The sequence below is a fragment of the Gadus macrocephalus genome, chromosome 3 (assembly GCF_031168955.1).
Source record: "Gadus macrocephalus chromosome 3, ASM3116895v1".
Lineage (NCBI taxonomy): Eukaryota > Metazoa > Chordata > Actinopteri > Gadiformes > Gadidae > Gadus > Gadus macrocephalus.
Window position 1 is genome coordinate 9248084 of NC_082384.1, and position 19338 is coordinate 9267421.

Consider the following 19338-nt stretch of genomic DNA (forward strand, 5'->3'; position numbering starts at 1 on the left):
CAGTCTACACAACACAGCTAAATTCAGTGGTTCGTAGAGAAGCAGGTCATGCATTTAAACATTAAAAATCCAAGTGGAAATCCTTTTTATCCAGTGTCCCACAGTGCAATACAAACACACGCGACAGAAGAAGCATTCTGCAAGCCGCCACTGCTCTGCACATTGCAGCACCTTGGAAGAGGGAGGGATACGCCTGCACAGAGAGAGAGAGATAGGGAGAGAGAGAGAGAGAGAGAGAGAGAGAGAGAGAGAGAGAGAGAGAGAGAGAGAGAGAGAGAGAGAGAGAGAGAGAGAGAGAGAGAGAAAGAGAGAGAGAAAGAGAGTTGCTCGCTGGCTGTCATTCTTTGTTTACAATGCATGCACTTCCACCTGCGAAAACACTAACCATCGACCAGCCACTGCACACCACAGGTTAGTTATGGGGGTGGATGCACAATGCATTTGGCGATATAACAAGATAGCCAAAAGTGGAACGTGGAAACGGGGTGTTAGCTGCTAGTTAGCTGACAGGCTAACGGCTGCTAATGCCTAGTGGCTAGGCATGCTAGCTAGCTGCTAACGTAGTGAATGTGTTGTCTTTTAACTGTAAATAAAAGGGTGTTGTTTCACCGTCTTAACGTTCAGCTACGCATGTGGACGGGTAGCCTGGGTTATCTGACAATGTCATTATAGTTCGTTGCGTCGCGTTTTAAGGATATTATATGGGGAAAACGGGGCAGCTAGGTTTTTTCTCAGCTATTTGGCTGCTTGCTTTTCCGTTTGTCAATATGTTTTGTCGTCTAAAAAAGACGTTGGCGATTCGATTTCTTCCAATCCACCACGGTTTGCGTTTGTTATACCTGACACCGTTTCATTGCTGCACATTCAATTGCAATGTGTCCCCCGTATACAATGCACAGCTCTTATCTCAACTTGCATGCAGACATAGGCGTCGCAGGACGGGCCGCTACCGGAGCGGTATGTCCAAACAACCCCAAATACCTCACCTTATAAACTAATCGGCCTCGCGCGAGGCACGTGGTAATTGGCCAGAACAGGTGTTCAACTGGCCAAGCGGCACGCGGGGGATGATTGATTAATTGACTTGCTTTTTAATTTGATAACTGGCTGATGAAATGGTATTATTAATATTGAAACAGTTATCTATGTAATGGTTCATTGTAATGAAATCCATTCAGATTCATGAATATATATCAGAGAGAAATACACGACCACCGGTTATCACTGTTAATCCTATCTAACCGAATAATTGTCAAACCAGTAAAAGATCTCTATTGTTATTGTCGTATCATTCTGATCAAATGCTGTTGATTTCTTGGGGAGATTTCAGAAGAGACTGACTGAACCCGCCTGAGAGAGAGAGAGACACCGAGAGGAAGACGCTTCTTCTCCCCGAGGCGTCCCCCGCCTCATGCCTGTCTAAAGAGGAGACAGCGGCCCCACCGTGGCCCATGAACTGTTCCAGTTTCCCTCCCTGCCGCCCACCTCCTCCCTCAAGCTGACGCAGAACCCCAGACACCTGCCCCCCCTCTCCAACCCTCACCCCCACTCCCACCCCAACATGGTGTCGGGCACGGAGACGGTGCACTACATCCACCTGCACAACTCCAGCCAGTCGGTGCTGGAGGCCCTGCGCACGCAGCGGCGCGAGGGCCTGTTCTGCGACGTCACGGTGCGCATCCACGACGCGTCGCTGCGCGCGCACGCCTGCGTGCTGGCCGCCGGCAGCCCCTTCTTCCAGGACAAGCTGCTGCTGGGCCACTCGGAGATCTCGGTGCCGCCGCTGGTGCCGGCGGAGACGGTGAAGCAGCTGGTGGACTTCATGTACAGCGGCTCCCTGGTGGTGCTGCAGTCGCAGGCGCTCTGCATCCTCACGGCCGCCAGCATCCTGCAGATCAAGACGGTGATCGACGAGTGCACGCAGATCATCTCCCAGAGGAAGGCGGCGGCGGCGGCGGCCGGGGCGGCGGCGGCGGCGGCGGCCGCTGCGGCGGCGGCTGCCGCTGCAGCAGGGGACGCCATGCTTGGGGGGATCCACCCCAAGCAGGAAGAGCGCGGTGGCGGGGGGAAGGGGCGGGACGGCGGGGGGAGCTGCGCCGGCGGCGGGAGCGGGTACCCGACGTTCTCTAACTTCATGGCGGAGTGCGCCGCGAGCAACATGGGGGGCGGCGGCGGGGGCATCGCGGTCAGCGAGAGTGGCGGCGGCATGGAGGCCAACGCCGTGGGGCTGCTGGGGCTGGGGGACATGGGCCCCGGGGGGATGCTGGGAGGGGGCGGAGGAGGAGACCCCCTGGGGGGCGGCGGCGGCGGAGGAGGAGGAGGGGGCGGGGGCGCGGCCCTCATGAAGCAGAGCCCCGGCTGCGCGCAGGACGTCCGCTACAAGCTGCGCGACCTGCTGGCGCAGACGGCCAACGGCGCCAGCAGCACGGGCAGCCTGTCGGCTAGCTGCAGCTCCGGGGTGGGCAGCGTGGACAGCGTGGGGCGGGCGGGGGCGGAGCTGGGGGACGACCTGGTGAACATGGAGCGCTACAGCGAGGAGGAGGAGCTGCTGGAGGACCGCGGCGAGCGTGGGCGCGACGGCGAGCGAGACGTGCGGGGCGCCGGGCACAGCCGCAAGCAGAGGCAGCCGCTCCGACTCCAGGTACAGCAGGGGGGGGGGGGGGGTGCTGGGGGTTGGGGGTGGGGTTGCCATGGTTACCGCTGTCAGGCATGCGGCGCTGCAACCGCTTCTCCTTGCCGTTCTTTTTTTTTTTTTTTTTTTTTTTTTTTCTCTCTCTTTCTCTCTCTCTCTCTCTCCCGCTCCTGCTCCTCTGCTGCTTTCCATTTCTCTCTCACTGCATTAGCGCACATCCCTGCCTCCACTCCTCCTGACAGGCACACGCGCCAGCCGCTGCCTCCTGATCCTCCTGGAGCAGAGCCGGGCGCTCCCATGGACTGCTGCCTGCATGCTGTGGGTCCCGGGGCCGCCACTTAGCAACTCAAGGACCTGCTGGGCTCTGCCGGGCCACAGTTTGTAACCCTCTGTTGTGTGTGTGTGTGTGTGTGTGTGTGTGTGTGTGTTGTCTTGTGGCGGCGGCGGCGGTGGTGGTTGCTAGGTGATGGGAGGAGAGGGTGTGGTGGTGAAGGATGAAAGCGTCCAGGATGCGGACGGCAGCGTCTACGCTCTGCAGGGCCGTAGGCAGGACGGAGAGGACGAGGGGAACCAGGACTCCATGACCAGCTTCGGACAGGTGGGCCCACGCATCTCCTCCATATCCCCACCCTCCTCTCCCCCGTACCGTAGCCCTAACCCTGACCCTCATGCAGTGATACGCTTCACATCTCCAGAGCAATTACTTATCAGGTCATTTCACGCTTTTCTTACTAAATCAATAACTTTGATCTCCTAAATTATAAATGAACACCTTCGTCGTTAGGTAATTAAGTAGTGAATTGCTAATAGTTGTATTGGAGAGTCGATTTGAGTATTGATTTCCTCCGAAAGAGTCCATGTCAAGATGTGTTTCAACTCTAACTTGTATTTGTATCAGACAGTAACTGTGATTTGCAGAGCAGCTCAACACATTTATGGGTAAATATTCAAGTGGCCCATTCCACCGAAATATTTATGTTGTACATTAGTGTGTCTTTGATTCTATTCGGCAGTCAGGCAGATGTGTACAGGGGATGTGAAATCGAAAAGACTTCCCGTTTTCGTCGAACATAGTTTGTAATAGTTCAAGTGGATTTTTTTTAAGCATGGAGCATACTGATCTATGGTAGTGGCATTATTAAGCTGAACCTAAACAAGGGGATCTAAAAGATTTGAATCAAAAGTATCTTAAATCCATCAAAATCAAAGAATAATAGCATATTAATTTTTCACGGTTTGGTTTTATTCCATCTAAATTGAGTTCGAACCTCAGTGTTCCTAAGGCTGGTAAAAGTTAGGATGTTAGGAGAGATTGAAAGGGAGGAGGTGAGGAGAGAGTGGAAGCTAGGAGGTGAGGAGAGAGTGGAAGCTAGGAGGTGAGGAGAGAGTGGAAGACAGGAGGTGAGGAAAAAGTGGAAGACAGGAGGTGAGGAGAGTAAAGGGTAGGAGGTGGGAAACTGGAAGCTAGGAGGTGAAAGAGTAGAAGCTAGGAGGTGAAAGAGTAGAAGCTAGGGGGTGAGGAGGGATTTGAAGCTAGGGGGTGAGGAGAGAGTGGAAGGAGCTCTGTAGATCTGAGCTCTGCTGCAGTGCTCTGCAGCCGATGCTATAAAGGGAGTTTGGAGACGGTAGAGAGATGGAAACAGAAACTCCCGCGCTGCCTCCCAGGGTTCTGCATCACACCACTCGGCAGCAGTACGCAGCTGGATCAGACGTCATTGACTCTGAATCCCAGGATGCGCTGGCATGCAGAGCCAAAGTGCTTGTGCTGCCCGTTAGGCCTGCAATGCCCGTAGGTAAATTAACCGCTTTGATTGTTGTGGTCTAAAAGTGTCTAAAATACAGTGCTATGCAAGTCCCTGCTTGAATCTATTTATTTGATAATTAAATGAATTGATATTTGCCGTGTGTGTGCCGTAAGTGTTTGTGGTTTAGTCAGAGTTGTCAAGAGCCTGACTTGGGAGGCTTGATGACTGGTTAGAGAAACTGTCGGACTACATATACCACGCCCACCGCATAACAACCAGCCCGGGCAGGCTGTAGGCACGTGGCACCCTAGTGAAGAGAGAATGTGAATCAGTGAACATTGTTAGCATGGGTGACAGCAGTGGGAACCAAACACCCAGCCCTGGCAGTGTAAATGACTTGCTCTACCAGTCGAGCTACACAGGGAATCGAACATCCAACCCTGTCATTGTTAATGCCTTGCTCTGCTCTCTGCTTCCCTCTCGTGGTGACGTGTTTGTGTGTCTGTGTGAGAACCTATTTCATTGTGTTGTTTTTATTTGGCAGGACTTCTACGATGAGCAGGCTGTCTTTCCAGAGAGCTTCTGGCCCCAGAGCGAACCAGCCCAGCCTATGACCTTCAACCCCAGAGGGAGGGTCAACAAGCCTCTGACCCCACCCCCAACCTCTCAGTCCATCAACAACCAGGTTAGTTCTCTGTCGGTCTGTCCGTCAGTCTGTCTTGCTCTCGCTCTGTCTCTCTCTGTCTGTCTTGCTCTCTCTCTTTCTGTATGTCTTGCTCTCTCTCTTTCTTTGTCTGTCTTGCTATCTTTGTCTCTCTCTCTGTCTTTGTGTCTGTCTATCTGCCTGTCTTTCTTGCCGTCTCTCTCAGTCCCTCTCTCTCGTGTGGGTTGTTTATAATGTCATTAGTGTCTTTCTGACGTATGTACGAGTGTCATTACTGTCTGGTGATGGTGGCACTATAGGCTGTTGTCATGGAAACCGATATGCTCGGCGTAAAGAACACTATTAAGCTCCACATGAGGTTTCTTGTCTGTCTCCCACTCTCTCTCTCTCTCTCTCTCTCTCTCACTCTCGCTCTCTCTCTCTCTCTCTCTCTCTCTCGCTCAGCTTCTGTTCCAGTACCCCCTGAGCCAATCCCAGCCGGCGCCCTACTTCGTGGGCGGGCCCATGGGCGGGATGGACAGCATGGCGGGCTCAGAGCCCAGTCAGCAGGCTCCGCCCCCGGCACCGCACACCCCTGCCTCAGCCCCGCCCACCTCCTCCTGCTCGGCTGGCCCCTCCCCCTCCTCCCAGGGGTCCGAGACGTCCTTCGACTGCACGCATTGTGGGAAGTCCCTGCGCTCGCGCAAGAACTACAGCAAACACATGTTCATCCACTCTGGTGAGAGCCTGCGGCCGCACTCTGTGGTGCAGTGCAGACACACAACGCAAACACAAACAAATGGGCCCCACGCCAGCCGCCCAGTGGATTTGTGCATGTGTGTAGGCAACATGCCTTGTCGCAGGTTTTAGTCCCCACCTGCGAGGCTGTGCTGTGTCATTCCCTCTCTTTTTAAAACTCTCATGTCCATCTTACCCTCTCCTGTCCGTAAAGGGCAAAAAAAAGCATGACACATATTTTCTACCGTGTGTGTGTCTGTACATATGTGTGTTTGTGTGTGTATGTATGTATGCATGCATGTATGTACCGGTACATGAGTGTCATGTATATTTGTGTAAAGTGTGTGTATATGAATGTGTATTGATGCGTCTGTGTGTGTGTTGTGCCCTGCAGGCCAGAAACCTCACCAGTGCTCCATCTGCTGGCGCTCCTTCTCGCTGCGGGACTACCTCCTGAAGCACATGGTGGTGCACACGGGCGTGCGCGCTTTCCAGTGCTCCGTGTGCGGCAAGCGCTTCACGCAGAAGAGCTCGCTCAACGTGCACATGCGCACGCACCGCGCCGAGCGCACCTTCCAGTGCGGCGTGTGCCACCGCGCCTTCACCCACCGCACCCTGCTGGAGCGCCACGCCCTGCAGCACGCGCACCACAACCCCCAGGGGCCCGCCGGCCACGGCCCGGGGGCCCAGGGGCCCTCGCCCACCAAGCACAGTCCGCCTGGTCTGGGGGGGCCCTCAGGTATGACAGGGGCCGGCGGCGGCGGAGGAGGAGGCATGGTGGGGGGCATGGCGCCCATGGCCGGACACACCCTCGAGCACTTGGAGCGAGCGAGGGAGAGGGAGTAGAGCGAGAGAGAGAGAGAGAGAGAGAGAGAGAGCGAGAGAGAGAGCGAGAGAGAGAGAGAGAGAGCGAGAGAGAGAGAGCGAGAGAGAGAGCGAGAGAGAGAGCGAGAGAGAGAGCGAGAGAGAGAGAGAGAGAGACAGAGAGAGACAGAGAGAGAGAGAGAGAGTGAGAGAGGACATATAGAATCCCCCCCCCCCCCCCCCCCCTTCACTCTGTCCTTGACTAGCCTGTTAGTCCTTTCTATCATTAGTCCAAACTTCCACGTTTCAACACAACGCCAAAATAAGCGGTCTTAATGTTGGGTTGTTTTTCTTATCCCCCTCATCAAACATATTACTATTATTGTACACAACCTGGAGGAGGACGTGAGACTTTATTGTCCTGATGTCTGCAGCCATGCCGGTGTCTAGATACTGGCTTGAATCCTGTTCCACTACACGTCCGACAGATGGGCACAGACGTTATCAACCGACGCGTGTGGATACTAGTTGCTAGTTATGGGGCGGCGCTCTGAAGACGGTGCGAGTTGTGCGTTATGATGAATCAAATGAGTGCAGGGAACCTCGTGTTTTTACAAAGGGTCACCAAAGACTTCATGAGAACAGGTGGAGTGGGAAGAGAGGAGGTTTTTTTTTGATATGAGAGGAGATGTGGGGGGAGTGCGGGGTCGGGGGGGGGGGGTCTGAGTGGCCAAGGTGATGGATATAAATATTAACTTGCACCATGCATTCATGAAAGGTTTCAGAATATCGATTGGATTATAGGGACGGAAAATGCACAAAGAGAACGGCGGAATGTAGGAGACACCCAGGTGCCTGATCGGGTGTGAAGCCGGTTTGAAAAAGAAGGATGTGAGGAAGGAACTAGGGAGTAGAAGTAGTTTTTCACACGTGTGACCTAGGAATGTTGTTGGATACGAATTAAAAAACGGGTCCATCCTATTTAGGAGAAATTTCACGACGAACCTTAGCTCTGTCCTTCCACTGTCAAACTCAACGTCGTCAAAAAGCAAACTTGATTTATTTTTTTTTCGTTAATTTTTTTTGTAACAACTTTGTGTCAAAGTGGGACTTCCGATGCTAGGCTATCTAAAGGCTAAGCTAGCGCGTTCTAGTTCAGGGCGTTCGGGTTCTCCAGCGATCTGGTCGTCTTTTACAGCAGAAATCCTCAGGTTCTTAACTGTCGTTCCTTTGTTTGGGACGTTTGGAACAAATCCTCAACCATTACGTGCAGGCCGGGCTTTACCAGAGCTGTAGAGATGTCCTTCAGGGCCCTGTCGGTCCAACCAGTGGGTCTTCTTGTCTGTTCGGGAAGGCCTTTTACAGAACGGTAACTTCTTAAGTTTGCCGAAAGATAGCCCGAATTTGTACCACGTGGTTGATGTGACAGCTGTTTTGGCTGTTTTGGCTGTTGGTTAGATGATGAATTTAAAGGTGAAAATCTTTAGTGGGACAACTCTTAACAAGTTAAAGACTCAAATTTGATGTAGTTTGTGTGAGCTCTAGCGAAGCGCCTGTCCTAAACCTGGACAGGCGCATCATTTGAACAAGTGACCCTATTTAGGTTTTCCAGGTCGCTAGCTGGCTCTGACGTGGTGCTGGAGTAAAATAAAGAGGAGGAGGAGGGAGGAGGCACGACGCAACAGCGGCGTGAAATATACTCGCCATCATCAGACTTTTTTGCTACAGGCGCCACCGCCGGGATCATATACCTCGAATATACAGAGGACTCTCCTTCTGTGGTTTTTAAATGTTTGGGAAACATTTGAGCATGTTTTACACACACTCACGCACACACACTCATACCTACAAATACCTCGGTGGTCCAAAGAGATAATCTTCTCGTGTTTTAAGCTAAGTCGAAAAAGAAAAGCGGCCGTCTTAAAGCCAGTGGTGGACCCGTTCACTTTTTGAAACCTTACTAAAGAAAAATCAATGTAAAATAAATAATAATCTTGTTTGTCGCTGTGATGCTAGGTTTGCTATGCGTGGGTCATGTGAATTTCTGAGGCAGTGCGTGTCATAGAACTGTATCCAGCTAAAGAGCCATTCTAATCTATTTGGCCGGGTGAAACTCGTCTGAATCATGACAAATCAATGATGTTTTTATCAAGATCGCTGTTGACTTTATGTTCGTATGGTCTCCGGTCGATAAGTGAGACTGGTTGAAAAAAAAAAAAAGGAAAGAAAAAAAAGATAAAATGCTTTTTCTCTCTTTAATACACTTTTGTTATTATTTTTAGACAAACTAAATCGAAAACGAAAATGTACAATCACCCCAAGAATTTTGACCAAGTCAAAAAAGTGATAGTGTTGGTTATCACAATAATATTTATTACAATTTGATCTCTCTATGCACAATTATGTTTGCACATCATGTTGTTTAGCCCTAGATGTTGTGATCCCGGAGTATTTGGCCTGGTTGGCTTTTTTACCTAAAAAAGTTTGCCATGGTAGTACTTCCTTGTGTTTGATCATTTTAGATGTTCATCCATCCAAGAATCGTTATGGAATTAAGCATTTTTTAGAAAAAATGTTGTCTTCTGAATGGCACTATTGCATTGTGGAATTTCCCCCATAATTTTGAGACTTTTTTGACCAAATAGTTTGAGTGTATATAGAAGTAAAAACTGGGAAAAATCATGAAGTTATAAGAAGACTTACTTTGGTTGTCTGGATTTTGAATCAGTGAGACCCAGGAAGAAAGCCCCAATTAAATCATTTCTTTCCGGATCTCACTTTAAAACATTGGCATGAAATGTCCCCCGTTTTAAATGGGGACCCATTGACTTGTTTACGTAGAGTTGGCCCGCAGACGCACCGCTACGCACCTCAAAGATGGACACCTCACACCTGCCGTAAGGTCCCGGTGAACGCCGACCTTTACTGTAGCCGCACCTACACTTTACTAACTGTTAACCGATATTTTGTGAAGCACAAAATGTTTGAAGCTTTTATTTTGGAAAGTATTTACCTCATCAGTCCATGTTGCGGCCTCTCTGGTAGGAAGCAGTGTGTCGAGTTGCCATGGAGACGCCTGTGCTCTGTACAGTACTGTGTTACCGCCATGCATCGTAAGCGTTCTGCGTCACCACGCATCGTCCTTCTGTCTCTACTTTTAAGTTTAGGTTGTCGCTTTTTTTTTTACCATTATGTTTTAACTTCAGTGAAATGACACAAGAAAAAAAAAGATTTTTTCTAAAGAAAGCATTTGTCATTTGTCATGAACTACATCCTTTATGTATAAAAAGACTAAAGGCATGATTTAAAATGTTATCAAAACCTTAGATGTTGTATTCGATGAATTGATTGAATTTCTCTAAATGATTTCAAAGATTTCTTTCTCCAAATAAATCCTTCTATGGCTTTAAGCCGAACACCTGTCCTCTGTCATTCATTTGAAATGGTTTCTCTCTCATCAATGAATGTTTCTGTCTGTTTAAAGATAATCTTCCTTCCTTCCTGTGTTAGTCCTGCCAGATCATACTCCTATAATTTGTAAAAGGCGTTAAGAACCGCTAGAGCCTCCTTATGTTGCCCTGGTTGGGACTCATTTCCTTTGATTTATAGTCATTTAAACTTAGTTAGGCCACTTGATACATGCATAAAAAACCTGTTTGTTGAATATATTCAGAATCAAACAGACCTGGTAACACTGCTGTCCTCCTGTAGCTGTAATAAGTCCTCCCAGATCTGTTGAGATGTTAGTCCTACTTCCAGCTCTGTTGAGATGTTAGTCATACTAACAGTTCTGTTGAGAGAGGTTAGTCCTACTACCAGATCCGTCAAGCGGTTAGTCCTACCAGATCGATTGAGAAATTAATCAAACCCGATCTGTCAAGATGTTTGTCCTTCTACCAGATCTGTTGGGATATTAGTCCTAATACTAGCTCTGTCAAGAGCTTAGTCCCACCAGATCGGTTGAGATGTTGTCCTCCTATCGGTTGAGGTATTGTCCTACTACCAGATATTGTATGTTGTATGTCAATCCTACTACCAGATCTTTTAGGATGTTATTCCTACTTGAAAATCTGTGAAGATGTAAGCCCTACCGGATCTATTGAGATGTCGGTCCCACCAGATCTTAGATAAGGCATAAAGTTCTCAGATATCCTGAAGCTCCGGGCTTCGAAGGTCTGTCCGCCAGCGCCCCGGCCCTGGCCAGGAGGCATCTGTTACCCAGCAAACATCTGTTCCTCTTGGTCTTTATTTCCCAGCATGCCGAGGGACAAACGGGCTCTCCCTAGGGGTGGCCCTTTTGTGTGGCCCATTGTTGTTAGTTCCATCATTGTCTGCCCAGGCCTGCTCCTAGAGGGGCTGTAAAGAAGCAGATGATTTACTGATCTGTATTCAGCATTCAGCAACAGTGGGCCACTTTCTTTACACATTAACCCTAGCATAATATGTTACAACCTATCATGATGCATGACACCAGTGCGTTCACAGGAACGGACGATGAGATCGAACGCCAGATAGAGTTGAACACGTTGAATACTGAATAGTAACATGGGGAGTGCTACATTATATATAATTATTATTAACAGAGTTAGGCTGAGTTTGATAGAAGGGGAGGTGTTAATGAGGAAGAGGTATATTTACATTTAGTCATTTTAGTAGACTATACTTGTAACCATGTGAAAACTCTACTTTGTCTAAATCAGAAAACCCAGTTACTAAATGGAAGTATCTCATCAGACATAGATGATTCCAAATCTAAACCTAACTTCCCTCTTGTTTCAGTAGGGATATGGCGATTAGGGAGGAGAAGGAGGGAGGGGGAGAGAGGAGGGCACCATTCGGGCAGGGTGGAACTTTTTGTTTTTTAATTACGGCGTCCACTCCCCTGTTTCCACGGAGACAACCTGCTGGCGGGGTTCACTAGCTGAGGACAACGGATGTTCCTGATTACCTTCAGCCAGTGCAGGAGAGACCTGCTGCTCTGTCTGCTGCTGGCCACTTGCTCCGTTCCACCGCCATTGTTTCATCACAGAGGTCTGACCTCTGGCAGATGCGGATACAGTTGGGGCCCCCAAAAATCACAAGGAAATAAAATAAAGAAACATTTAAAAAATCTTGGAGTTTAAACGGGTTGAATGTGTGAAATGGTTTGGATGCAACATTTGGTATTAGGATGTGTGCTGAAGTGATTAGATGTTTATAGTGTTCTAAAGCTATCTCAGAATGCTAACTATTTGGTTAGTATGTTGGTGCTAGATGGCTAGCCCCTTTCCAGTTTGTTTGACATTGAATAAAAAAAATATAAAGTGGTGGCACACATCAAGATTTCAGGTTTAATAAGATTTATTTGGAAAAATAGTCTTAGCTAATTCCTTCATTCAAACACATCCAAGGAGACAGTAGCATCATAACAATTTGTACAATCCCTCTTAAATAAGATATTTTTTAAAACAGCGTCCCATTGACCTGAAGTGCCTTTGCAAATATAAAAGAACAATTTAAATAAATCAGACATCACAAATATACATAACACAAAATAAAAATAACGAACTCATTAAATTAACTTAAATTAAATCATAATCATTTTAAATCATAACATTTTTCTCTTTTTTTCCTCTTTACAATAAAATAAAATAACGACTGAATCTGTGTATCAAAACGTACTCCGGAAAGGAGTTTCTTGTGTTCTTCAAAACGATTAACAATACTATGTCATATAAATGGTTTGGAGGGCGCGGGGGCATCGAAAACGCACTTGGGTTAACACAGTGATCAAGTACACATGCGGTCTCCGCGGGCGCGCGGCCCGGGAGACCAGTGGCCAGTATGGCCAAACATCCACCGTTCTGATGCTGCGCTCAGCAAACAGCACGTGGTTCAAGAAGAGGCCTGGGTGCAAATGTTGCAAGAAAAAAAGAAAATACGATGAACCACGACGAAAAAGCCAAGAAAAGGAATGAACCCTAACGTTTCCGTTTAACAGGAAATGGAGAACCTCGCGAGTCGTTGTCGTCATCCCATTGGCGACTTTCATGTCCGACGTTTGGAAAAAGTTAAATAAATGAAGAGCGGTCGACCCCCCACCAGCCCTAAAAGCCCCTACACCCCCAGAAAACCAACCCCCCCAACAAACACAAAGCTAAGTGACGCACGAGTTCACTGTTGAAAGGTTCAACATTTGAGTCCCTTTGCCAGGTCTGGTCCCACCGGCGTGTCTGGCCTGCCCGTAGTGAGCAGTGGACAACCAGCTCAGTCTGAATATCAGTTAAACCTCTTAGTATGAGCAGCAGGCTGGAGGTGGACCCCCCTCGCCCAGGGGTAGAGCAGCATTTAAGGAGCATAAAAACTCTCCCATATAGAACACCAGCAACAGGCCTTTAAACCTGCGGAGAGGAGAAGAAATGATTCAGTTAGTATAGTGACAAGTAACTGGGCACAATGGTGTGCCGAGTGTGTTATGTCGATGTGTTATGTTCCTGATCATATTGTTTGATGATTTAGCATACTGGATGTGTGCGTCTACATTGCTACTAGTCTTATTGTCTGCACAATACTGTGAGAGTAGGAACACGTAGTGTATATATTTTTCTAATTTTTTCTTACCTGGAGAGAGAGCGAGAGAGACACACAGACAGACAGACAGACAGACAGACAGACAGACAGACAGACAGACAGACAGAAGGTCTGAGACTCACCTCAGTTGCGATTATACATTCGTCCTTCTCTTCTGACATCACAAACACAGATTTGTACTTGGTGTCCGCACATGCAGACATTTCTGGAGTGTTCTTCTCTGACGCATCGCTGAGGGAGGAGCAAGAAGGAGACGTTAGGATGTTAACAACTGATGGTGGTTTACATGCACTGTTTTTTTATACACGTGTTGGATCCTGCCCATCTTTGTATTCAGCTACATATGCCGTCCTCTACCGTTCTTTTATGTTTGGGATGTTTTTTATCCCAAACCCTCTGACTCAACCTAAGGTTGTTTTAATGCTTCGGATCAACGCTGAGCGAGGGAGCAGAGGACAAGCATACCTTTTTAAACGTTTGCTGCGTTTCTCCTCAAACTCAAACGAGTCGAGGGCCTGGCCCTTCTCCTGGCAGGCGGCCTCCAGCAGGGCCTCCTTGGCTGCGGGGTCGTACGGCGCCTCCCGCCCCAGGTTGTAGTCCGGCGTGGGGGGCGGCCCGCGCGCCTTGTAGCCCCCGCCGGCGCCGGCGCCGCTGCGGCCCGGCGACGTGCCCTCCTCGGGGTCGCAGCTGAAGTCCATCTTCTTGTTGATGTTCTTGGGGCCCGGCGTGGGCAGCACGCTGACCGTCACCTCCTTGTCACCACGGGGACAGTTGTTGGTCAGGTTGTTGATGGTCTCCACGCCCTCGCCGCCGGGCCCCTCCCCCTGGCTCTTGGAGCGGAAGCAGCCCACCAGCACGGCGCAGCCCGCCAGCAGCAGCAGCACCAGGGCCACGCCGGAGCCCACCGCCATCCAGGGCACCTCGCTGCCGCGCACCGCCGCGTGCTCCGGCAGCAGGAACTGGCAGTTGCGGCCGCCGTAGCCCGGGACGCAGGCACACACGTAGCGGCTGTTCCTCTCGTGGCAGGTGGCGCCGTTGTGGCAGGGGTTGTGCTCGCAGCGGCTGATGGGCCCGCTGCAGTTGCGGCCGGTGTAGCCGGGCGGGCAGCTGCAGGTGTAGCCGCTGACGGCGTCGTCCTCGCAGGTGCCCCCGTTGTGGCAGGGGTAGGCGGAGCACTCGTCCCCCGTGTGGTCACAGTTCATCCCGCTGAAGCCCTCGGGACACTGGCACAGGTAGGAGTTGACCAGGTCCACGCAGCGCGCACCTGGAGGCAGAGGGGGTGCAGAGGTCAGTCTGGGATCAGGATGGAGTTTGTTATTGTGTCATGTTGAAGGTTCCTGCCCTGGAAATATACTGCAGTACAACGCATCTCTTCTCACTGAGACTCATGCCTTCACTGCATTGCCCCCGAGGAAGAGACTAAAATGAACTCGGCGGGTGACCGGAGGTAGGGCCCGCGGTGTGGGGCGTCGGGGTTCTTACCGTTGGAGCAGGGGGCCGAGGTGCAGTGGTCAATCTTCTTCTCACAGTTGAAGCCCGCGTAGCCAGTGGGGCACTGGCAGTAGTAGCCGCCGTCAGGGTTGTCGGAGCACCGGCCGTTGTTGAAGCAGGGCGCGTCGGCACAGGTCATGGCGCTCTGCTCGCAGTTCTTCCCGTAGAACCCGGGGGGACAGGTGCACTGGAACGTGGTCTCCTGGTCCTGGGGAGGGCAGGGTGGGACTGGGTTTAAGAAACCAGCTTTACATCAAACGGACGCTTTTGGACGCTTGTTTAGAATGGTTAATGATGTGCAGGTCCTCAACTGATTCCATTTAGAACTCCTATCCCTTTTTGTTCCTCCCCATTATTGTTATCACTCTGCTATACTTTTTGCCGTGAAACCCACATTTCCTGTTTGGTGTTCTGAAACTTTTTCATTTTGGGCCCAAAAGACCAATTAGCTCTGAGCTCACCGGACCAGCACACTGTTCTGAGTTTCAGTGTCTTGTTGGAGCCGTAAAGCACCTCCAACCCAGTTGAAGTGCCGCCGGAGTATACCAGCCGAGGGACCCCGGGAGTGTGTGGCTGCCCAGGCGGGGACCTACCGTGCAGCTGCCCCCGTTGCGACAAGGGCTTCCCGCGCAGTCGTTGACCTCTATCTCGCAGCTGGCCCCGCTGAAGCCCAGCCGACAGGAGCAGGTGTAGCTGCCCTGGCCCGTGTTGCTGCACGTCGCCCCGTTCAGACACGGCTTGTGGTGGGTGCAGTAGTTCAGATCTGGGGCGGAGGAAGGCGGCGGCAGGACACATGTGGATTAGACACAGCAGCTGGGCGGAGGGATGTATAGCGACAACAGCAGCTGTATTGATGCTGTCGCTCTGTCTCCCACACTCTGCTCTTTGTCCCCTCTGTGTCTCCCTGCTGGGCGCTAATCCATCGGTTCTGTCTACGTCGGCCTATTCATCCATCTATCATTCGTCTATCTATATCCATCTGTGCATCCATCTTTTCTTCCCTATGCTGAGCATACCAACCGTTCCTCTATTCATCCGCTTTACTTCTTAATGTATCTGTACCTTACCCCCCCCCCCACACTTTTGATATAGAACACCCCCCCCCCCCCTCCCAATCTCCTTGGTAACAGAACAGCCACTCCCCTTACATTGGTTACAGAACAGCCCCCCTCCCCTCACCTTGGATACAGAGCAACCCCCCCACCCCCCATCACCTTGGTTACCGAACAGCCACCCCCCCTCACCTTGGTTACAGAATAGACCCCCCCAGCCTTCCTGACAGTTGCACTGCCAGGGCTGCTGGCAGGTCCCATGCAGGCAGCCTGGGTAGCGGATGCAGTCGTCACAGTAACGCCCTTTGAACCCCACTCTGCACCTGTTGACCAATCCGAACAAGGTTGGTTAGTTTACTCATTAAACACAGGCTACCTTTTCACGGGTGCTGTGTATTTATTCATTGATTCATTCACTTAACATGCTATGTCTTCATTCATTCATTCATTCATTCATTCATAAATACATGAATTCATACATTTGTTAATTCAGGGATTTAATTACTTTACATGCTATGCCTTTATTCAGGAATTATGTTAAGTATTTATTCACTTAATGTGCTATGCATACATGGATTCATTCATTGATTCATTCGTAGATAAAAGTGAATGACTCACTTGCACTCTCCGGGCTTCTCACAGAAGCCATGCTCCTCATCGCACCCTGGGAGGCAGATGGCTGAAGACGGGGGGGGGGAAATAGTTAGTTTCCACCACAAACATTTTCCAGTGTTTCAGATGTTTTTCGCGTCCATCAAAAAGTTGATTAAGAACCTCAACAAACGTTTACTAAAAAAAAACAACGTCAAGAGATTTTCAGTAGCCAAAACGCAATCTCGTTATAACCGTAAAAGTATTTTCTGCTCTACACGGTAGTTAGACAAAAGAGGGGTCACGGCGTGTGTGCGCTCTCTCTTTCACACACACACACACACACACACACACACACACACACACACACACACACACACACACACACACACACACACACACACACACACACACACACACACACACACACACACACACACACACACACACACACACACACACACACACACACACACACACACACACACACACACACACACACACACACACACACACACACACACACACACACACACACACACACGCCGTGGGTCAAAACTCTTTTCTTCCTCCCTTCATGTGATTGGCCAGATAAGAGTGGACAGCTGGCGGGTGTGCTGCCAGAGCGCGACAGCTGCTCCATTGTTTGGTCCCTCGCGGCAGCTGCCCACTTCAAACAATACCTCCGCAGCCTTAGCCAATCAGCTGCCAGCCCACTCCCAGAGCAACCAATCGGAGGGAGCATGTAAATTTATGGCACGCGTGAGATTATTCCGAAAACTTTCCTCGTTTGCCTCATTTGAATAAATCAAGTGGGTCTCGTGTTCGTGGGAGCGCGCTGTTTTTACGCACTTTTAAGGCATGCTTTTCACGACTTCGCCATCAACGTCTAGATCACAAAATTCAAGGGTTTTCGTCCCGGGTGGTTGCGAATTGTCTTGAAATGTTTTTAAATTGTGCTCACGTTCGGTGCAGTATTGGCCCTTCCATCCGGCGTCGCAAACGATCTCGCCTCTCTCGCCGCACGTGAAGTGTCCGAAAGCGTCGTCCCGCGCCCTGCAGAACGCCGAGCAGCCGTCTCCGTAATAGTGCTCCTCGCACACGAACCGGTACGAGTACTTGAGCTCCGTCCTCCCGCCGGTGTGCAGGTCCTGCGACCACTCCTCGCCCACTGTCAGGTGACGCTGCGTCGTCATGGTGCTGATGACGCTATCTGGATTGTCTGAATGCAGAAAAAAATCAAGCGAAGAATAAATACAGAGGCTGTTTAGCTTGGTGTGGATTAAAATGAAAGTGGGAGTCTTTTGTGGTGACCGAGAGGCGGGGGAGGGGGGGGGGGGGGTTGGGGGGTGCCCCTACCTGTAGAGATCTCCTCTGTAGAGTCGGTGTGTAGGGCCTCGATGATGAGCGAGAAGGTCCCCTGGGAACACAAAGGCTTGGTGAGACAGGTGGCGGGCGGAGCGGACCCGATAACATCAAGCATAGCACCCCCCCCCCCCCCCCCCCCCCCCCCGGCCCCGATTGTTCACCCCTTGGGGAGGGGGGGTACAGATGCTCAACCCGATCCCACTAACACACACACACACACACACACACACACACACACACACACACACACACACACACACACACACACACACACACACACACACACACGCTACCCTTCTAGGCCCCATCATAACGAGCGTTTACGCGCGGTTTTAACTCGCGCATTCTCCCGTGAATAATACATCCATGTGACGTGTGGCTTCGACAGCGGCACGCGGAGCTTCACTTACCGGCCAGGTGAAGCCGAAGCTGATCCTGATGGGGTTGGAGAAGCCGCTCTCCGGGATGACGTCGGGGACCTGGAAAGAGTTGGAGCCGAGCACGGGGGTCACGGCGCCGCCGTACGTGCAGGGCGGCTCCGGGGACGCGTTGGGCTGGTAGTGCTTCAGGCAGATCCGGAAGAAGGTCTTACATTCACACTGCTGCTGCTGGTAGTTCGAGGCCTGGCCGCCAGCACAGCAGTTTTTGTTCCCCTGGATGCCCTTCTTGTTGAGGAACTCCTGCAGTTTGAGCTCGAACACTCCCGAACAGAAGCCCTGACGATACACCGGATGAGATGCATTTAGTCTTTTTTAGTTTAAGTTAAGTCAAGCTTGGACTACAGGTAGAGACGGAATAGATGGAGTGGATGGGTGAGGGAAGTGCTGGGGTTTTGATAAATAAAAGATAAATAAAGAAGAAAAATGAATGATGATAAAAGTTGAATAATATGAATCGTGGGTCTTACCTGGCACAGCAAGGTGGACAAAACGGCGGCGAACAAAAGCACCACGCGCTCCATATTAAATAAATAAATAAATAAATATTAAATAAATAAATAACGGGGCTTGGGGTTTGGGTCCCAGCAGGTCTCGTCTTAGTTCTCTCCACAGCGGTGAGAAGGACGCATCGAGTTAGGCTCCTTGCCTCGCATTAGTCAGCCACTCGGGTCCCCCCCCCCTTCAACTCCTCAAAAACATAAATCCCAAACTTGAGCAAAAAGTATCTGAGCAGCAGCGGAGCGGTGTGTGTGATGGGGGGGAAAAAACTCTTCAGATTCCGGAATACCGCTATAATCCAGTGTTCAGACTCGAGCTGCAGCGGGAAACAGCTCAGTTCGGGACCTTTCTCCGTTTGAAAGGAGTGAGCGAGTGGAGGAGGTATCTGTGTGTTGCGGTCTATCCCCGGGACGGATTTGTCACTGATCCAACATTCTTGGTCGCCTCCTTGTTCCTCCTAGTCTCTATCCCCTCGACATGGACGTCGCGTCTTTCTTTAGCGGAGCAGGACGCCCGCCACCAGTTTTATATGTCCTGGCGCATGCTATGGTAATACCATGCAAATGAGCTGCAGCACCCCCCCCCCACCCCTCCCCCCACCAAATCTGGCCCAGTCCCCCACAATGGGACCTCACCCCACTAGCTGGGACCCGACCACAATAGACTCGCACAGAGCCCTCCTCCGCGCCGCCCACGCTGGACCTGTGAGGTGTACAAGTATTCCAGCCCAGGCCTGATGTGGCTGTTGTACACTTTGGTCCTGATC

The 19338-nt window shown here is 50.7% G+C and overlaps 2 protein-coding genes across 2 annotated transcripts; one reads left to right on the forward strand and one right to left on the reverse strand.

Moving 5' to 3' along the window:
* The first annotated feature begins 6 nt into the window (after positions 1 to 6).
* zbtb45 (zinc finger and BTB domain containing 45) lies at positions 7 to 9978 on the forward strand. Its single transcript, XM_060047098.1, has 6 exons — positions 7 to 415; positions 1331 to 2641; positions 3096 to 3230; positions 4922 to 5062; positions 5486 to 5759; positions 6153 to 9978. The coding sequence occupies exons 2-6, from the start codon at positions 1562 to 1564 to the stop codon at positions 6602 to 6604; spliced, it is 2082 nt and encodes a 693-aa protein (XP_059903081.1). The 5' UTR covers positions 7 to 415; positions 1331 to 1561; the 3' UTR covers positions 6605 to 9978.
* Positions 9979 to 11884: 1906 nt separating this feature from the next.
* Positions 11885 to 19111, reverse strand: dla (deltaA). The gene is made up of 11 exons (XM_060047099.1): positions 18542 to 19111; positions 18045 to 18350; positions 17626 to 17686; positions 17231 to 17488; positions 16294 to 16354; positions 15868 to 15998; positions 15217 to 15386; positions 14615 to 14831; positions 13598 to 14396; positions 13255 to 13363; positions 11885 to 12942 (listed from the first exon to the last, which is right to left on the reverse strand). The coding sequence occupies exons 1-11, from the start codon at positions 18593 to 18595 to the stop codon at positions 12937 to 12939; spliced, it is 2172 nt and encodes a 723-aa protein (XP_059903082.1). The 5' UTR covers positions 18596 to 19111; the 3' UTR covers positions 11885 to 12936.
* Between the last annotated feature and the right edge of the window lie 227 nt (positions 19112 to 19338).